The sequence below is a fragment of the Gorilla gorilla genome, chromosome 1 (genome assembly GCF_029281585.2).
Source record: "Gorilla gorilla gorilla isolate KB3781 chromosome 1, NHGRI_mGorGor1-v2.1_pri, whole genome shotgun sequence".
NCBI classification, from domain to species: Eukaryota; Metazoa; Chordata; class Mammalia; order Primates; family Hominidae; genus Gorilla; species Gorilla gorilla.
In genome coordinates this window covers 77143903-77160417 of record NC_073224.2, presented here as the reverse complement: position 1 = coordinate 77160417, position 16515 = coordinate 77143903, and the positions used below count along the sequence as shown (strand labels likewise).

The following is a 16515-nucleotide window of genomic DNA, read 5'->3' as shown; positions in this document are numbered from 1 at the left end:
GTCGCTCATGTTCTTCAGTATTGGTGTGATGTGTTTATGTGTGAATTTATTATTTATGCTACTTTATGGTTCATCAGACTTCTTTTGTGTTTGTTGCTTTTTTTTAATCTTGCAAATTCCCAACCATTATCTCTTCAATTATTGCCTATTTCCCATATTTATATTTGTATTCTTCTTATTTCTGCTGCTTTTTTTCTGGGACCATTATTAAAAGTGTTAAAACTTCTCAGTTTTTCTTCCATTTCTCTTAACCTTTCTATCGTATTTTACATCTGTCTGTCTTTCTATGCTGCATTCTGGGAAATTTTTTCCAAAATACCTCACACTTTACCAATTTACTCTTTAATTATATCTGATCTGTTACTGAATTAATCTATGAGGTTTTTAATTTGGGTTATTATGTTTTTACCTTCTAAAACTTCTTAGTTCTGCTAGATCAATTTTTATAGATTGCTAATTTCTGCTAAACTGGTTTTTGTTTGGGTTTTTTGTTTGGGCATAGTAAGTTTAGTTGTTTTATAATTTGTCTAGAAATTAAAATATCTAAAATTGAGGATTTGTTATATTGTTTCTGTTCTTTTTTGATTCATTGTTTCTTTGTATGTTTTTTATCTTTCCCTATGTACTGCTCGTTGTCTTTGAAAAATTAACTGTAAGAATGGTTGAATAATAAAGGCTGAGGTTGCCTACCTCCAGAGAGGATTTACATGTGCTTCTGCCAGATATCTGGAAATATTACCAGTCTGGAACCATATTAATTTAAATTAGCAACTTGAGGATGTGTAGACCACCCTGGTAATGTGAAAACTGAGCTGCAAATCTATGTGAAGGATAATTTATTTTCTTCCTCCCTTACCCTGAGAGTGTATCTCCTTAGGGACTCAGTTTAATGAAGGAAAGTTCTCCTGTAAACTCCCCACCATGGGTGCACCCTGGCTTTGATGTCTGTCTCGTTTGTCCTGTTAGACCGTCTGGTGGCTCACGCCTGTAATCCTAGAACCTTGGGAGGCCAAGGCAGGTGGATCACCTGAGGTCAGGAGCTCAAGACCAGCCTGGCCAACATGGTGAAACCCCGTCTCTACTAAAAATACAGAAATCAGCTGGGTGTAGTGGCACGCGCCTGTAATCCCAGCTACTCAGGAGGCTGAGGCAGGAGAATCGCTTGAACCTGAGAGGTGGAGGTCACAGTGAGCCGAGATCGCGCCTTTGCACTCCAGCCTGGGCAACAGAGCAAGACTCTGTCTCAAAAAAAAAAAAAAAAAAAAAAGTTCAAATTGCCTGGATTAGCAGGTACCCTTAAGACAAAAGAAGTAGTTCCCATTTTCCCTTCAATTTTGGCCTGATAATTTGTTCAAGCTTGTCAGTTCTTTGATGCCTTTTGGATATATTTCATAATTCTTTTACCTAGAATTTTTAGTTGTTTTCTATGGGAGGGTTGGTCTAATAATCTAACTCACAATTTCTGAAAATGGAAGTTGCACATCACATAATTATTTAAATTTTTTCAGTAATTACGTTTTTTATCATTTTTCCTTTATTCTGACTTTTCTCATCCCCAAATCATATATATCCTCCTATGTGTTATTCTAGTACTTTTATGGTTTTATTTCCACTTAAATCTCTAGTTCATCAGAATTCATTGTTGTATATGGTTATTATAATTCATGTTTAGATCTATCACCTGAATCCAATATCTTGATCATATTTCAGGAACACTGGACATCGAAAGCTATTTTGCAGTTCCAGAAGTTGTGCGGTTTGAAGCCATTAGTGGGGGTAGTGGATGAATATGTAGATGGAATCCTTAACATTTTTTTGTGTGACACATCCTCAAACGAAGATGTCTATTTCCATCATGTCTTGAGAACAGAGGGCCATGCTATTGTATGCCGAGAAAATATCTCTTCTAAGGTGGAGCAGTCTGGATGTATTTTGTAATATATTTTGTTTAATTTCACCACGTCAAGGTATAAGATAATATAATAAAGGAGTTTATTTGGTTTATTCTTTAACCAATTAGAGACATCCACAAAATTCCTGGCTTTTTAATGCGGAGCACTCTTAATTTTCAGATGACCACAGAAAAACTGCATTTGACTAATTGTCCTTTGAAATGTGAATACTTCTGTTTTAAATAATTAATTTAAAAAGTAGTTATCTGGCCAGGCACGGTGGCTGTCACCTGTAATCCCAGCTACTTGGGAGGCTGAGGCAGAGAATTGCTTGAACCTGGGAGGTGGAGGTTGCAGTGAGCCGAGATGGTGCTACTGCACTCCAGCCTGGGCAACAGAGCGAGACTTTGTCTCAAATAATAATAATAAGAATTAAATAAAAAGTAGTTATCTGAAACTGTCCTAGAGAAGAATAACACTCCAATTTTGCAATTATTGATAGTATCTGTTTCACTGTTATGTTGATAATTTTTGTAACTAGCAAAAACTGTCAATAATGGACACATTTTTAACTGTTAAAATTTGGAAGATAGGCTGGGCGTGGTGGCTCACGCCTGTAATCCCAGTACTTTGGGAGGCCAAGGTGGGTGGATCACGAGGTCAGGAGATCGAGACCATCCTGGCTAACACAGTGAAACCTCGTCTCCACTAAAAATACAAAAAATTAGTCAGGCGTGATGGCACGTGCCTGTAGTCCCAGCTACTCAGGAGGCTGAGGCAGGAGAATTGCTCGAACCTGGGAGGCAGAGGTTGCAGTGAGCCGAGATTGGACCACTGCACTCCAGCCTGGGCAACAGAGCGAGACTCCATCTCAAAATAAATAAATAAAATTTGGAAGATAATATACTTCCATAGCATTTGAAAGTTATTAAGTGCTTTCTCACCCTTTTTCTGTTGGTCATGTAAATTAAACCATCCCTTTTCTTTTTTTAATCTTAGGGTTTCAGTGAGCTCAACCCTTTAGCTTTATACACGACATCCAGTGGAGGGCCAGAGGACATTGTCTTGACAGAACTGGGTTATCCTTCCCAGCAGCACTATTTTAATGAAGACCGAAAGATAAGTCCACAGTCAAAAGAGAGTGAGTTACATAACCTGGTAAGAGATTTTTGCAAATACTATTATAATTCTTTTTATTACTGTAATCCTCATTTTTTTAGATGAAGAAACCAAGGCTTTCCAAAGTTTGGAAAGTTTGGAAATTTTGCACAGTGATCTTAACAATTTGTCTCTTTATTTGCTGGCTTAAATGTTTGCTTCAGTCATGCCTCTTCCTGAACAATTGCTCTCATATAGTAAATTCCATTGCTGCCTTTGTGCAGTTGTGACTTCACTACACTGACTCTGAATGCTATTCTTCTTCCCTCTGCAGTACACAGGTTCTTCAGGTATTCTCGTTTCTTACTTTCCCTGTAAACTTTCAGCAACTCCTCCCTTCCCAGTAATAATAATATTGTAATGTTATTATGTACTTTTTCCAGCCCACAGTAATAAGAACAACAGCATTATTTATCGAACTTGTACCACATGGCAGGCACTGTTTAAAGCATTCACATGTGTTAACTAATTTAATCTTTACAGCAACTTACCAGGTTTATACTTTCATATCTTCATTATAAAGACAGGTTGTACATCTCTAATGCACAAATCCAAAACCTGAAATGCTCCAAAATCTCAAAATTTTTGAGTCCTGACATGATATCACAAGTGCAAATTTCCACACCTAACCTCATATGACAGGTTGCAGTCAAAATGCAGTCCAAACTTTGTTTCATGCACAAAATTATTTAAAATATTATATAAAATTACCTTCAAGCTATGCATATAATGTATATATGCAGCATAAATGAATTCCACGTTAGACTTGGGTCTTATCCCCAGGATATCTCATGTATATGCAAATGTTTCAGAATCCAAAATTATCCAAAATCTGAAACACTTTTGGTCCCAAGCATTTTGGATAAGGGATACTCAATGTGTAAAAGGCAAGTGAAGCATATAGTGAGGACTTAATATTTCTTGAACAAATAAACCATGTCCTCCAAGTCTTATATTCCTCACGACAACAGATACTGGGCTAAGGATACAGGATGTGTTTAATTTGAGGGCCAAAAATGTTTTGTTTTATTGATACAATGTCTTTTTATTTTCTTTGAATAAAATGTAAAAATATTATTTTGTTTGGTGTGTTTTGTATATCTGACTTTTAAAATAAAATTATAGAGATGATTTTTTAAGTAGACATTTACTAATTATTAGAAAAGATAAAGGCCATTTTGACTACTGGGAGATTACCTATTATGAAAAATATGTACCGATGTTTCCTACTGCATGTTCAAAACAATATAAAGATTTTTAGATTTCTAGTTAATGTTAAAATTAATGAAGCTTGTATGCCCATAACACTTTCCAAAGCCTGAATTTTTCTTAGTCATTATTACTGGACTAGGAGAATTCTATTTCTTCATTCTTAAATAGTAAATTGAATTCAACCTTTAATATTTTTAGAATATCCTATCACTCTGTTGGTGTCTTCAAATAATCATAGTTTTATTCTGGAAATGAAATAAGAACCATCTTTTCTGCAAAAGAGAAAGGGCTTAAAACTCTACTATTCCACCCTAGTCTGTACTTTGACATATTAAGACTCCCATATGCTACACACACACCTACACCTCTACACCCAGTTCCTTGTGAATTCCTACTCATCTTTTAAGTGTTATCTTCTTCATTGCATCTTCTCAGATGTCCTCTTCTATCAATCATATTTTTGTCATATCTTTGTGATGGTTGTACTTGGAAGACTGATTCTAGGTCTTTCCACAACATTTTTTAGTTGCTTTAGAGCCGGAATCTGTTGCATTCATCTTTGTATTCACAGAGCTGTCTTGTAGACATTTCATAATAAGGGTTCAATAAATGTTCGTTGGCCGGAACTAGAGTAGCAGGATGGGAAGACCTAGGATCATGGATAAAGCTATAAAATAATGTAGCATTTGTGTGAACCATAGCAAAAACTTCCCCCCAAAATGTATAGGCATGTAGATTTTGGAAACAGCATTAATATTTAAAATAAAGGAATTCTCTTTCATATCTACTAGCAAGATATTAATGATGAAAAGTCTTTAAGTCATCTTAAATCTGAGTCAAAGGAGCCATTAAAGGATTCTGAATTTGAGTCTTTGAAAACCTGTAATAAGAGCTTTGAAGAAGATCCAAAGTGGTCCAACCCAGAACCAAACGATCTGCAGGAAGAAAATGAGGTAGGAGAAAGAAAGATAGTCTTTGAATATGTAATTAATATAATACACTGAATTCATAAGTGAAGAGGACTGGAATAAACTCTCTTTAAACCCCACTGCTTTTAGTATTACAAATTCTTAGGCCAAGTGCAATGGTTCACACCTGTAATCCCAGCACTTTGGGAGGCTGAGGTGGGCAGATCACTTGAGGTCAGGAGTTCAAGACCAGCGTGGTCAACATGATGAAACCTTGTCTCTACAAAATGTACCAAAAAAAATTAGCCAGCCATGGTGGCATGTGCCTGTAATCCCAGCTACTCAGGAGGCTGGGGCTTGAGAATGCCTGATCCCAGGAGGTGGAGGTGGCAGTGAGCTGAGATCGTGCCACTGTACTCCAGCCTGGGTGATACAGTGAGACTCTGTCTTAAAAAAATAAAATAAAATAAATAAAAAAATTTGTTCATAGTAACCAAGACTAAAGTTGTAGCAATATAACCTTGATCATAAAAAAAGGTATCTGGCTTTGATGTGTTAGTTAATATCCTGTGACTTTGGGTGGTCTTCAAGAATTATACAGTAGCTAGAAACTAGTATTGAGAAATTATATTACAAAAAACCCATTGGGAAAAATGTTTACAACTTTTTTGGAGGATGTATTTTTATTTTAATCTAATGTTTATGTACACAAAACTTAAGATCCCCCATGACTCCTTCCCCTATATTTCTTGTTTCCCAGAGCAACCACGTTTATCTCTTTTAGTTGCTTTTGGAATTTACTTCTGTTTCTTTCATTAAATAACATCCTCATGTTATTTGTTATTTCCTGATTTTTCAGTTTTAAGTATCTGTGGATTTCCCGCTGTGAAAGATGAGGGCTTAGTTCTCTTTCATCGCCTTACCACCACCACACACAAACATAACCTTTTTGTCCCTTCCCCCTACCATGTTACTGATATAGTATATCAAACTTTCCATCAGATCACCATTCAATATTTACATTACTGTGACTATGTAAATGCTCTTCACGGCTTGGCCAAGTATTATAGTACACTATTACACCTTTTTTTCCCTTGTTTAACTTTTTTTTGTGTTAATATTTCTTTCCTTTTATAAATTAACACATAGTAAAATTGACTGTTTTGGTGTACTATTCTATCAACTTTAATAAATGTGTAGATTTGTGTAACCAACACTGCAATTGGGATGCAGAACAGCTCTATCATCTAAAATAACTCCCTTGCGCTACTGCTTTGTAATCACAGTCTCCCCACATCCCTAACCCCTAGCAACTGGTCTGGGGTCTGTTTTCTGTCACTCTAGTTTTACCTTTTCAGGACTGTCATGTAAGTAGAATCATATAGTATGTAAACTTTGGAGACTGGCTTCTTTCATTCAATATAGTTCTGTACCTTTGAGATTCATCCATGCTCTTGCATGTATCAATAATATGTTCTTTTCGATTGCTGAATAGTATTTTATAGGATAAATACACCACAGTTTGTATACCCATTCACCCATTGAAGGACATTTGGGTTGTTTCTAGTTTGGGGTATTTATGAATAGAGCTGCTATAAATATTCATGTACAGGTTTTTGTGTGAACATAAGCTTCATTTATCTACGGTAAATACCCAGGAGTAAGATTGCTGGGTCATGTGATAAGTGTATGTCAAACTTTTTTCCAGAGTGGCTGTACCATTTTGAATTTTCACCAGCAATATATGAGTTCCAGTTGCTCCATTTTCTTGTCAGCACTTGACATTGTCAGTAATTTTGCTTTAGCCATTTTAATAGGTGTGTAGTAGTATCACAGCATGATTTTAAATTCCAGTGGTTAATGATGTTGAACATCTTTTCATGTGCTTAGTTGTCATCTATACACAATTCTTGGTGAAATTTCTGTTGAAGTCTTTTTCCCATTTTTTTGATTGGGTTGTTTTCTTACTCTTGAGTTTTGAGAGTTCTTTATATATTCAGGATACTAGTTCTTTGTCAAATAATGTGATTTTCAAAAATATTCTCTCACTTGTAGCTTGTCTTTTCATTCTCTTGATAGTGTCTTTCATACAGAAGTTTTTAATTTTGAAAAAACCTAACGTATCAACTTGTTTTCTGTTATGGACAGTGTTTCCAGTATCAAGACATCTTGAGTTAATTTTAGTATAAGGCATGAAATTTAGGTTAGGTTTCATTTTGTTACATGTGGATGTCCAATTGATCCAGCATCCTTTGTTGACAAGGCTATCCTATCTCCATTGAATTGTCTTTGAAGCCTTATCAAAAATCAATTGTCTATATTTCTGTAAGTCTATTTCTAGACTCTATATTCTTCTCCAGTGACCTATATGTTTGTCTCTTCATCACTACCACATTGTCTTGATTACTGTAGCCTTACATAGTACCTCTTAAAATCAGGTAGTATGGGCTGGGCGCAGTGGCTCATGCCTATAATCCTAGCACTTTGGGAGGCCGAGGTGGGTGGATTACCTGAGGTCTGGAGTTCAGGACCAGCCTGGCCAACATGGCAAAACCCTATCTCTACTAAACAATACAAAAACTAGCCAAGTGTGGTGGTGGGCACCTGTAATCCCAGGTACTTAGGAGACTGAGACAGGAGAATTGCTTGAACCTGGAAGGCAGAGGGAGGTTGCAGTGAGCTGGGATCACACCATTGCACTCCAGCCTGGACAACAAGAGCGAAACTCTGTCTCAAGAAAAAGAAAAAATCAGGTAGTATGATTCCTCCTATTTTATACTTTTTCAAAATTGTTTTTAGTATTTTGGTTCCTTTTTCTTTCCTTGTAAATTTTAGAATCAGCTTATCTATACCTGAGATTTTGATTGGAGTTGTGTTATATATATAGATAATTTTGAGGAAAGTTGATGCTTTAGTCCATGAACATGGTGTATCTCCCCATTTATTTAGGTTTTCTTTTATTTCTTCAACAGTGTTATAATTTTCAGTATACAGGATCTGTACATGTTCTGTTAATTTTATACCTAAGTATTTCACTTATTTTGAGAGCTATTATAAATGTTTTCCCCAGTTTTTGTATTTTAATTGCTAGTATATAGAAATTGGTGTTTTTTTGAACTACCTAACTTCACTTATCCATTCTAGGGGGTGTTTTGTTGGTTTCTTTTGTAATTTTCTGTATCAGTGATGTTGTCTGCATTAGTACATGCAAATGGATATCTGTTTTCATGAGATATTGGTCTGCAGTTTTCTTGTATTGTCTTTGGTTTTTATACTGGATAATCCTAGCCTCATAAAATAAATCTGAATATATTGCCCGCTTTGCTGTTTTCTGGGAAAGATTATGTAGAATTGTATTTCCTTTTTATTTATTTTTGTTGTTTATGTGGATCTTTATTTTCTTAGTTTTTTTAATTAAGTAAAATTGCATATATGGTGTACAACATGTTTCAGTATATGTATACACTGTAGTGTGTATAAGTCAAGCTATTTAGCATATGCATTACCTCACATATTTGTTATTTTTTTGTGGTGAAAACACTTAAAATCTACTCTTCTGGCAATTTTTAAGTATACAATATGTCACTATTAACTGTAGTTACCAAGATGTATAGCAGATCTCTTGAACTTACTCCTCCTGTCTACTGAAATTTTGTGTCCTTTGACCAACATCTGCCCAATCCCTCCACCTCCTAGCCTCTGGTAACTACTATTTCACTCTGCTTTTTTAGATTCCACGTGTAAGTGAGATCATGTGTTATTCCTCTTTCTGTATCTGGCTTCTTTCATGTAACATAATGTCCTCCTTGTTCATCCATTTTGTCACAAATTACAAGATTTCCTTCTTTTTAAAGGTTGAGTATTGTTACATTGTGTATATATACCACGTTTTCTTTATTTGTTTATTGATGTACACTTTGTACAGGGTGATACTGTCCTAATAAAATGAGTTGGAAGTATTTGCTCATCTATTTTCTGGAAAAGGTTACATAAAATCAGGTTATTTTTCAGGGAGAGAAGTTAATTTTTAAAATGTTGGTATTACCTTATAAAACTATCTGGGCCTGGAGACTTTTTTCCAGAAGAATTTAAATTATAAAATCAATTGCTTTAGTAGATATAGGATTATTCAAATCAGCTGTTTTATCTTAGTCTTGGTATTTTGTGGTTTTTGAGGAAGTGACTCATTTAAGTTATCAAATGAGGAATTGGTTCACTTCATCTAAGTTGTCAACTATATGTATAACATTGTTTATAGTATTCCCTTATTATCCTTTTGTTATCTGCAGGGTCTGCAATGATAATCTCCTATTACATTCCTGATATTGGCAGTTTGTCTTCTCCCCTTTTCATTAGTCTTACTAGAGATTTATCCATTTTATTGAACTTCCCATTCCTAGAGAATAAGCTTTTGGTGTCACTGGTTTTATCTCTTGTCTTTCTGTTTTCAAGTTCGTTGATTTCTTTCTTTTATTTTCTTTGGGTTTATTTTTGCTTTCTTTTTCTATTTCTTTAAGATGGAAGTTTACTTTATTGATTTGAGACCTTTCTTTTCTAATATAAGCATTGATGCTATGAGTCTCTACATATCACTTTAGCTGCATTTCACAAATTTGAACATATTGTATTTTCATTTTCATTCAGTTCAAATATTTTATAGTTTATTTTGAGATATTATCTTTGACCCATGAATTATTTGGAAGCGTGTTGTTTAATTTCCAAGTGTTTGGAAATTTTCATGTTAACTTTCTCTTACTTCTTTCCAGTATAGTATGGTCTTAGAACACACTTAGTATGATTTCAGTTCTTTAAATTTGTTAAGGTTTGTTTTGTCAACACAGGATGTGGTCTAGCTTGGTAAATGTCCATGTGTCTTTGAAAAAAACATGTATTCTGTTGCTGGGTGGAGTTTCTGTAAATGTCAGATCCAATTGATTGGTGGTATTGTTCAGTTCTTCTGATCCTTGCTATCTACCGATTTTGTTGATTACTGAGAAGAACACTGAAGTCTGTAACTGTAATCTTGGATTTTGTCTATTTCTCCTTTCATTCTGTCAGTTTTTCTGTTGTGCATTTTGAAGCTCTGTTGTTAGGTGTTATCCATTTAGGATTCTTACATGTCTTGGTGAATTGACCCTTTTATCATTATGAAATGTCTTTATTCACAATTACTTTTTTTGCACTGAAGTCTACATAATCTGATATCAGTATAGCCATTCCAGTTTTCGTGTGTGTGTGTGTGTGTGTGTGTGTGTGTCTGCGTGTGTGTGTGCGCTTGCCTGGTATATTTTTTTCCATCCTTCTAACCTACCTGTGTCATTATATTTGAAGTAAGTTTCTTGAGACAGCATATAGTTTGATTATTTATTTATTTATTTTTTTTATTTTTTTGAGACGGAGTTTTGCTCTTGTTTCCCAGGCTGGAGTGCAATGGCATGATCTCGGCTCACCACAACCTCCACCTCTCGGGTTCAAGCAATTCTCCTGCCTCAGCCTCCTGAGTAGTTGGGATTACAGGTGTGTGCCCCATGCCCGGCTAATTTTGTATTTTTAATAGAGATGGGATTTCTCCATGTTGGTCAGGCTGGTCTTGAACTCCCGACCTCAGATGATCTGCCCACCTTGGCCTCCCAAAGTGCTGGGATTACAAGCATGAGCCACTGTGCTCGGCCTTGTTTGATTATTTTTTAATCCACTCTGACAATCTGAATTTTAATTAGTATGGTTTAGACCATTTATGTTTAATGTGATTATATATAGTTTTTATTTTAGATCTGCCGTTTTATTTTTCTGTTTGTTCCCCTGATTTTCATTCATCTGCCTCCTCTTTCTTGCCTTCTCTTAGGTTATTTGAACATTTTTTAGTATTCCATTTTATCTACTATGGTTTTTTTTTTTTTTTTTTGAGACAGAGTCTTGCTCTGTTGCCCAGGCTGGAGTGCAGTGGCACAATCTCGGCTCACTGCAAGCTCCGCCTCTCAGGTTCACGCCATTCTCCTGCCTCAGCCTCCCGAGTAGCTGGGACTACAGGCACCCACCAGCACGACTGGCTAATTTTTTTTTTTATTTTCAGTAGAGACGGGGTTTCACCGTGTTATCCAGGATGGTCTCAATCTCCTGACCTCATGATCCGCCCACCTTGGCTTCCCAAAGTACTGTGTTTTTATTATATCTATGTGTATAGTGTTTTTAGTGGTTGCTTTAGGAATTACAGTTGTCATTCTTGACTTTTACAATGTACTTAGTCAGCATTTTACCACTTTGGAATGTCAGTGTCTTACCCTACTATTTAGATCTTTTTACCCCTTCCTTTTTCCTTTATGCCATCCTTGTCTTATATATTACACCTACATACAATTTATGATGTTAGTTTTTGCTTTCCATCTTCAAGAATATTCTTTAAAAGTTCAAGAAAATAGTTATTATATATACCCAGATATTTATCATTTCTGTTGGTCTTTCTTTTTCTGATATTCCAAGTTTCTTTCTGATATCCCCTTTCTGTCCAAAGAACTTCCTTTAACAATTATTTTTGAGTAGGTATGCTGACCATGAATTCTGTTTTCTTTATTGAGAATATATTTATTACTTCATTCTTGAAGGATATTTTGGCTGTATATAGAAACCTGGGTTCCCATTTCTTCTCTTTTAGCACTTTAACAGTTTCATTCTTCTCCTTTCTGCCCTTCATGGTTTCTGATGCAAAATCCACAGTAATTGAAATTGTTCTTCCTTTATAAGTAATGTGTTATTTTTCTTTGGCTACATTCAAGATAGTTCTTTGTCTTTAGTTTTCAGCAACTTGAGTAGAACCTGTCTAGGCATGGATTTCTTTAGGTTTATCCAGTTTGGGTTTTGGTGAACTTCTTGAATCTGTAGATTTATGTCTTTCACCAAATTTTGGATGTTTTCAGCCATATTTCTTCAAATTATTTTTCTGCATTATATTCTTTCTGTTCTCCTTGTGAGACTCTGATGACACAAATGTTATATCTTTTGGTATTGTTCCACAGTCCCTGAGGCTCTGTTTTGGGTTTTTTGTTTGGTTGTTTTTTTTGTTTTTTTCCCCCCAATCTTTTTTTCTCTTTTGTTTAGATTTGATCATTTCTAGGGATCTGTCTTCAAGTTCATGCATTCTTTCATTTCTGTTCTGCTATTGAAAAGACAGCCAGGGATCTCAATATTCATTATAAAAACTTTCATTTGATTCCTTAATAATTTTTTATTATGATTGCTCCATCCTCAGTTTTACCCTCCAGAATATTTCTGGTCTTCTGACAGATAGAGGAGATGTAGTTGCCTGAGTCCTTGGAATAGGGGAGAGTATCTGGAGATCTAAGTCCTGCTTACACAGACTTTCAGCCAGTGTGCTTGTTTTCATTCCCATTTTACCCCCTCAATTCCAAAAACCTTTTAGTACAAATTTCTGAGTTTTTGAGTTATATATTGTATAGATTTGGGTTGCGTCTCAATTTTTTCACTACAAGCTCAGGATTCCACTTTCTCAGGACTGCTTAATCGGTTGTCACTTGTCTGCTTTCCTGTACCCAGAAAGTAGGTGGTGCTTTCTCCTCTTCTGTTCTCTTTGACTATAAAGAATATATCCTAAATCTCTTTATTATTTTGGTGGCATTTCAGAAGGGAAATTAATAAATTGTGGATTCAAACTGTCATCTTTACCTGGAGTCAGGAAAAAACTATAAAACCTAAATTTTATGTGCTCATATAGGAACTATAAATGATAGTTTTTCTTTGTCTTCTGTTACATTTTAGGATGAGATCCCCACTGGAATGCCATGCCTGGAGTCAGTGACCATAGGTGATGATATTTGGGATGAGAACTGGTTACCTCTACAGGCTAAGATGGGAAAAGGAGGTGATGCTGCCTCCCATCTATTTACTGCAAGCCTTGGTGGAAAGAATCAGTATTCATCATGTAAAGAAATGCCACAGAAGGTTAGATCCTTGGAAAAATAGAAAGCAAATCAGGCCGGGCACTGCGGCTCAAGCCTGTAATCCTAGCAGTTTGGGAGGCCAAGGTGGGTGGATCACTTGAGCTCAGGAGTTCATGACCAGCCTGGGCAACATGGTGAGACCCTGTCTCTACTAAAAATAGCTAGGTGTGGTGGTGTGCACTTGCTCTCCCAGCTACTTGGGAGGTTGAGGTAGGAGGATCAGTGCTTGAGCCTGGGAGCTGGAGGTTGCAATGAGCCAAGACCATGCCACTACATTCCACCAGCTTGGGTGACAGAGTAAGACCCTATCTAAAAAAAAATAGGAAAAGAAAGCAAATCAGTACTGAGAACAGGAAATTTAAATTTAATTGTCTAGGTCCAAGAAAGCTATATATTCTGGAATTCAAAAGTATTTATCAGGCCATAATTCAAAGAATACATGATTTTAAAAAATGGCAGTGACATGTAGTGGGACAGAGGATTCATCATGGGACAATAAACCATAGGCCAATTTTTGCATATCTGCCCTTTTAATCATTGTGATTTTTGTTTTATCATTGGCCCCTAGTCAAGGCCCTTAGGATCTATAAATAAATGAAAGAAACCATTTTCTCTAATTCTACTTTTGTTGCTTTAGCCTTGTAATATAACCCCTGGATTTCTGGAGTCAGCATATTTGCTAATATTAGGCCTAACTATATATATTTAAAATTTATTTTCCACTGGCTATAAGAATAAGTACCTGAAATTATGTTGCTCCTTCATGTTTGTGCTATTTAAGTACTAGGTGATCATGAAAAAAATCATCTAGCCATGAAAAAGATATTAAAGAAAAGACTACAAACAGAGTTGTATTTATTTTTGAGATCCATGTGTTCAGAGTTCAAGATACTGGGTATGGACCAATAAAGCAAGGAGGAAAGTCACACTGATATAGAAAGTTAATAAATACCTTTTTTAAAAATATGTATTGCTTTCTTGCATTTATCTTGTCCAAGTTATCCTCTTTTTGGGTCATGTTGCACTTTATCTCAGTCTGTTGTTGCCATTTTTTCATTATAGGACTGGTGTTTTTCTACCCCTAAAAATACATGGGATGATTCTTGGCAGCCTTCAGGCCTTGTAAATGGAACGAAAGTAGAAGTTCATAAGCCAGAAGTACTGGGTGCTCAGGAAAAAAATACTGGCACAAACAGGACTCAAAAGGTAAATGTCTAATGCAGGTTATTGGGACAGGTTTGCATAAGGAAGTCCTTTCATTTTTAGAAAGCAAAATTGTCTCAATTTACATATTTTGATATTGCCTATCTCTTAACAGCTTGCTGTAGCTGTTACTGTTGATGATAAATTTGACTTTTTGGGCTTTGTACTAGAGTTATGAGTGGATTTGCACCCCAGAATACTTGTGGTTAATGACCTCTCTCAGCAGTTGTAGAATACATATACATAAAATATATGTTGATTTTAAAATGAAAACATAATTACTTATTGCTTCAGAAGAGAATCCTGAGCCTAGAATTTTAAAAATAATTAAACCTCTCTTAGAGATACAGAAAATTGGGATTTTCCTGTAACTTAGTCATAATTTTAAGCTCTATATTTGTCGCATAGTCTAGACTAGTTTCTTCATTCACATTGCTTTGGCAGAAAGCAGTAATCCTGGCATAGAATCTATTTGTTTCAGGTTTCCTGAATATATTACGAGCATCCTGAAAGCAGCAGGACAATTTCTGTGAATCATGAAATTTGGCTGCCAGGCCTCTTTACTTTGGTGTGTTACATTGAAAATAAAGAGCTTAAGTCTAGAAGACTTGTTCAAAAGCAGATCTGGGGAAGATGAACCTTCTAAGTGACACATTTCCTTCAGACTGTGGTTACTTTTGTATGAGAATGATAAAGTCATTCTGTATTTCATAGAATGGTCTCTTCCAGAAATGTAGCTTACTTAATGCATGAATTTAGTTTCAGGATAAAGTAGGCTTTTATATTTTGTTTCTCTTGTCTTTTTTTTTAAATACAGCTTTATTGGAATATAATTGATACACCATTATAATTCACTATTTAAAGTGCACAGTTCAATGTTTTTAGGATACACAGCTGTGCAGCTATCACTACAGTCTATTTTAGAATATTTTCATCACCCTCTCAAAAAAAACCACCCATGACCATTAGCAGTCATACTCCTTCCCTGTCCTCTCACAGCCTTAGGCAGCTACTTACTAATCTGCTTTCTGTCTCTACAGATTTGTCTGTTAAATGGCACACAGTATGTGGTTTTCTGTGATTGTCTTCTTTCACCTAGCATTAATAATGTCTTCAAAATTCATCCTTGTTGTAGTATGAACCAGTACTTCATTCCTTTCTATGGCTGAATAATATTCCCTTCTATGATATACCACATCTTATTTATCCATTCATCAGTTGGTGGGAATTTGGGCTGCTTTCACATTTTGGCTATTATGCTGCTAAGAATGTTCAAGTACAAGGTTTTGTGTGAACATGTTTTAGTTTTTCTTAGATATATAACTAGGAGTGGAGTTTCTGGATCGTATGGTAATTCTGCTTTTAACATTTTGTGGAATTGGCATACTGTTATTAAAAGTGGCTGCAACATTTTATGTACCCCCCAGCAGTGTATGAGGGTTCCAGTTCTCCATATCTTCACCAACACTTACTGCCTGTTCTTTTGATTATGGCCATGCTAGTGGATATGAAGGTTTTTCTTTCCATATCCCTGATGGCTAATGATGTTGGGTGTCTTTTCATGTGCTTATTGGTGATTTATCTTCTCTGACAAGATATTCAGATCCTTTGCCCATTTTAAAAGTAGGTTGTCTTGTTATTCAGATATAAGAAAATATATTACAAGTCCCTTATGAGATATATTATTTTCAAATTTTCTACTCTTCTGTTTTTCTTTTTCACTTAATGGTGTCCATTGCAGCACAAAAGTTTTTTTTTTTTAATAAAATCCAATCGATTTTTTTATTTGGTTGCTTGAGCTCTTGGTCTCCCCTAATAAGCCATTGTCTGACCCAAAGTTACAAAGATTTACACTTGTGTTTCACCTAAGCATTTTATAATTTTAGCTCTTACATTTAGGTCTTTGATCCATTTTGAGTTAATTTGTTATGGTATGAGATAGAGTCCATCTTTATTCTTTTGCATGTAGACATTCAGCTGTACCAGCACTAGTTGTTGAAACGATGATTCTTTCCCCATGAATTGTCTTGGCATCCTTATTGAAAATCAGCTGACATAAAGATAGGGTTTATTTCTGGATTCTTAATCCTATTCTCTATGTGTCTGTTCCTATACCAGCGTCACATTGTCTTGATTACTCTAGCTATTTAATAAGTTTTGAAGTCAGGAAATCTGAGTCCTCAAACT

The 16515-nt window shown here is 35.5% G+C and overlaps 1 protein-coding gene across 17 annotated transcripts in view; it reads left to right on the top strand.

The window, feature by feature from the left end:
• TDRD5 (tudor domain containing 5) overlaps window positions 1-16515 on the top strand; it is a 99892-nt gene that overhangs the window by 57387 nt on the left and 25990 nt on the right. For 9 of the 17 annotated variants that reach the window (XM_004027982.5, XM_055366900.2, XM_055366890.2 and 6 more), the window contains 4 exons: window positions 1711-1911; window positions 2892-3050; window positions 12944-13126; window positions 14188-14331. In XM_004027982.5, the coding sequence (XP_004028031.4) occupies window positions 1711-1911; window positions 2892-3050; window positions 12944-13126; window positions 14188-14331 (687 nt within the window). Of the gene's footprint in view, window positions 1-1710; window positions 1912-2891; window positions 3051-5053; window positions 5216-12943; window positions 13127-14187; window positions 14332-16515 lie in introns of all 17 variants that reach the window. The other 8 variants (XM_055366869.2, XM_055366885.2, XM_055366838.2 and 5 more) reach the window with 1 other exon arrangement.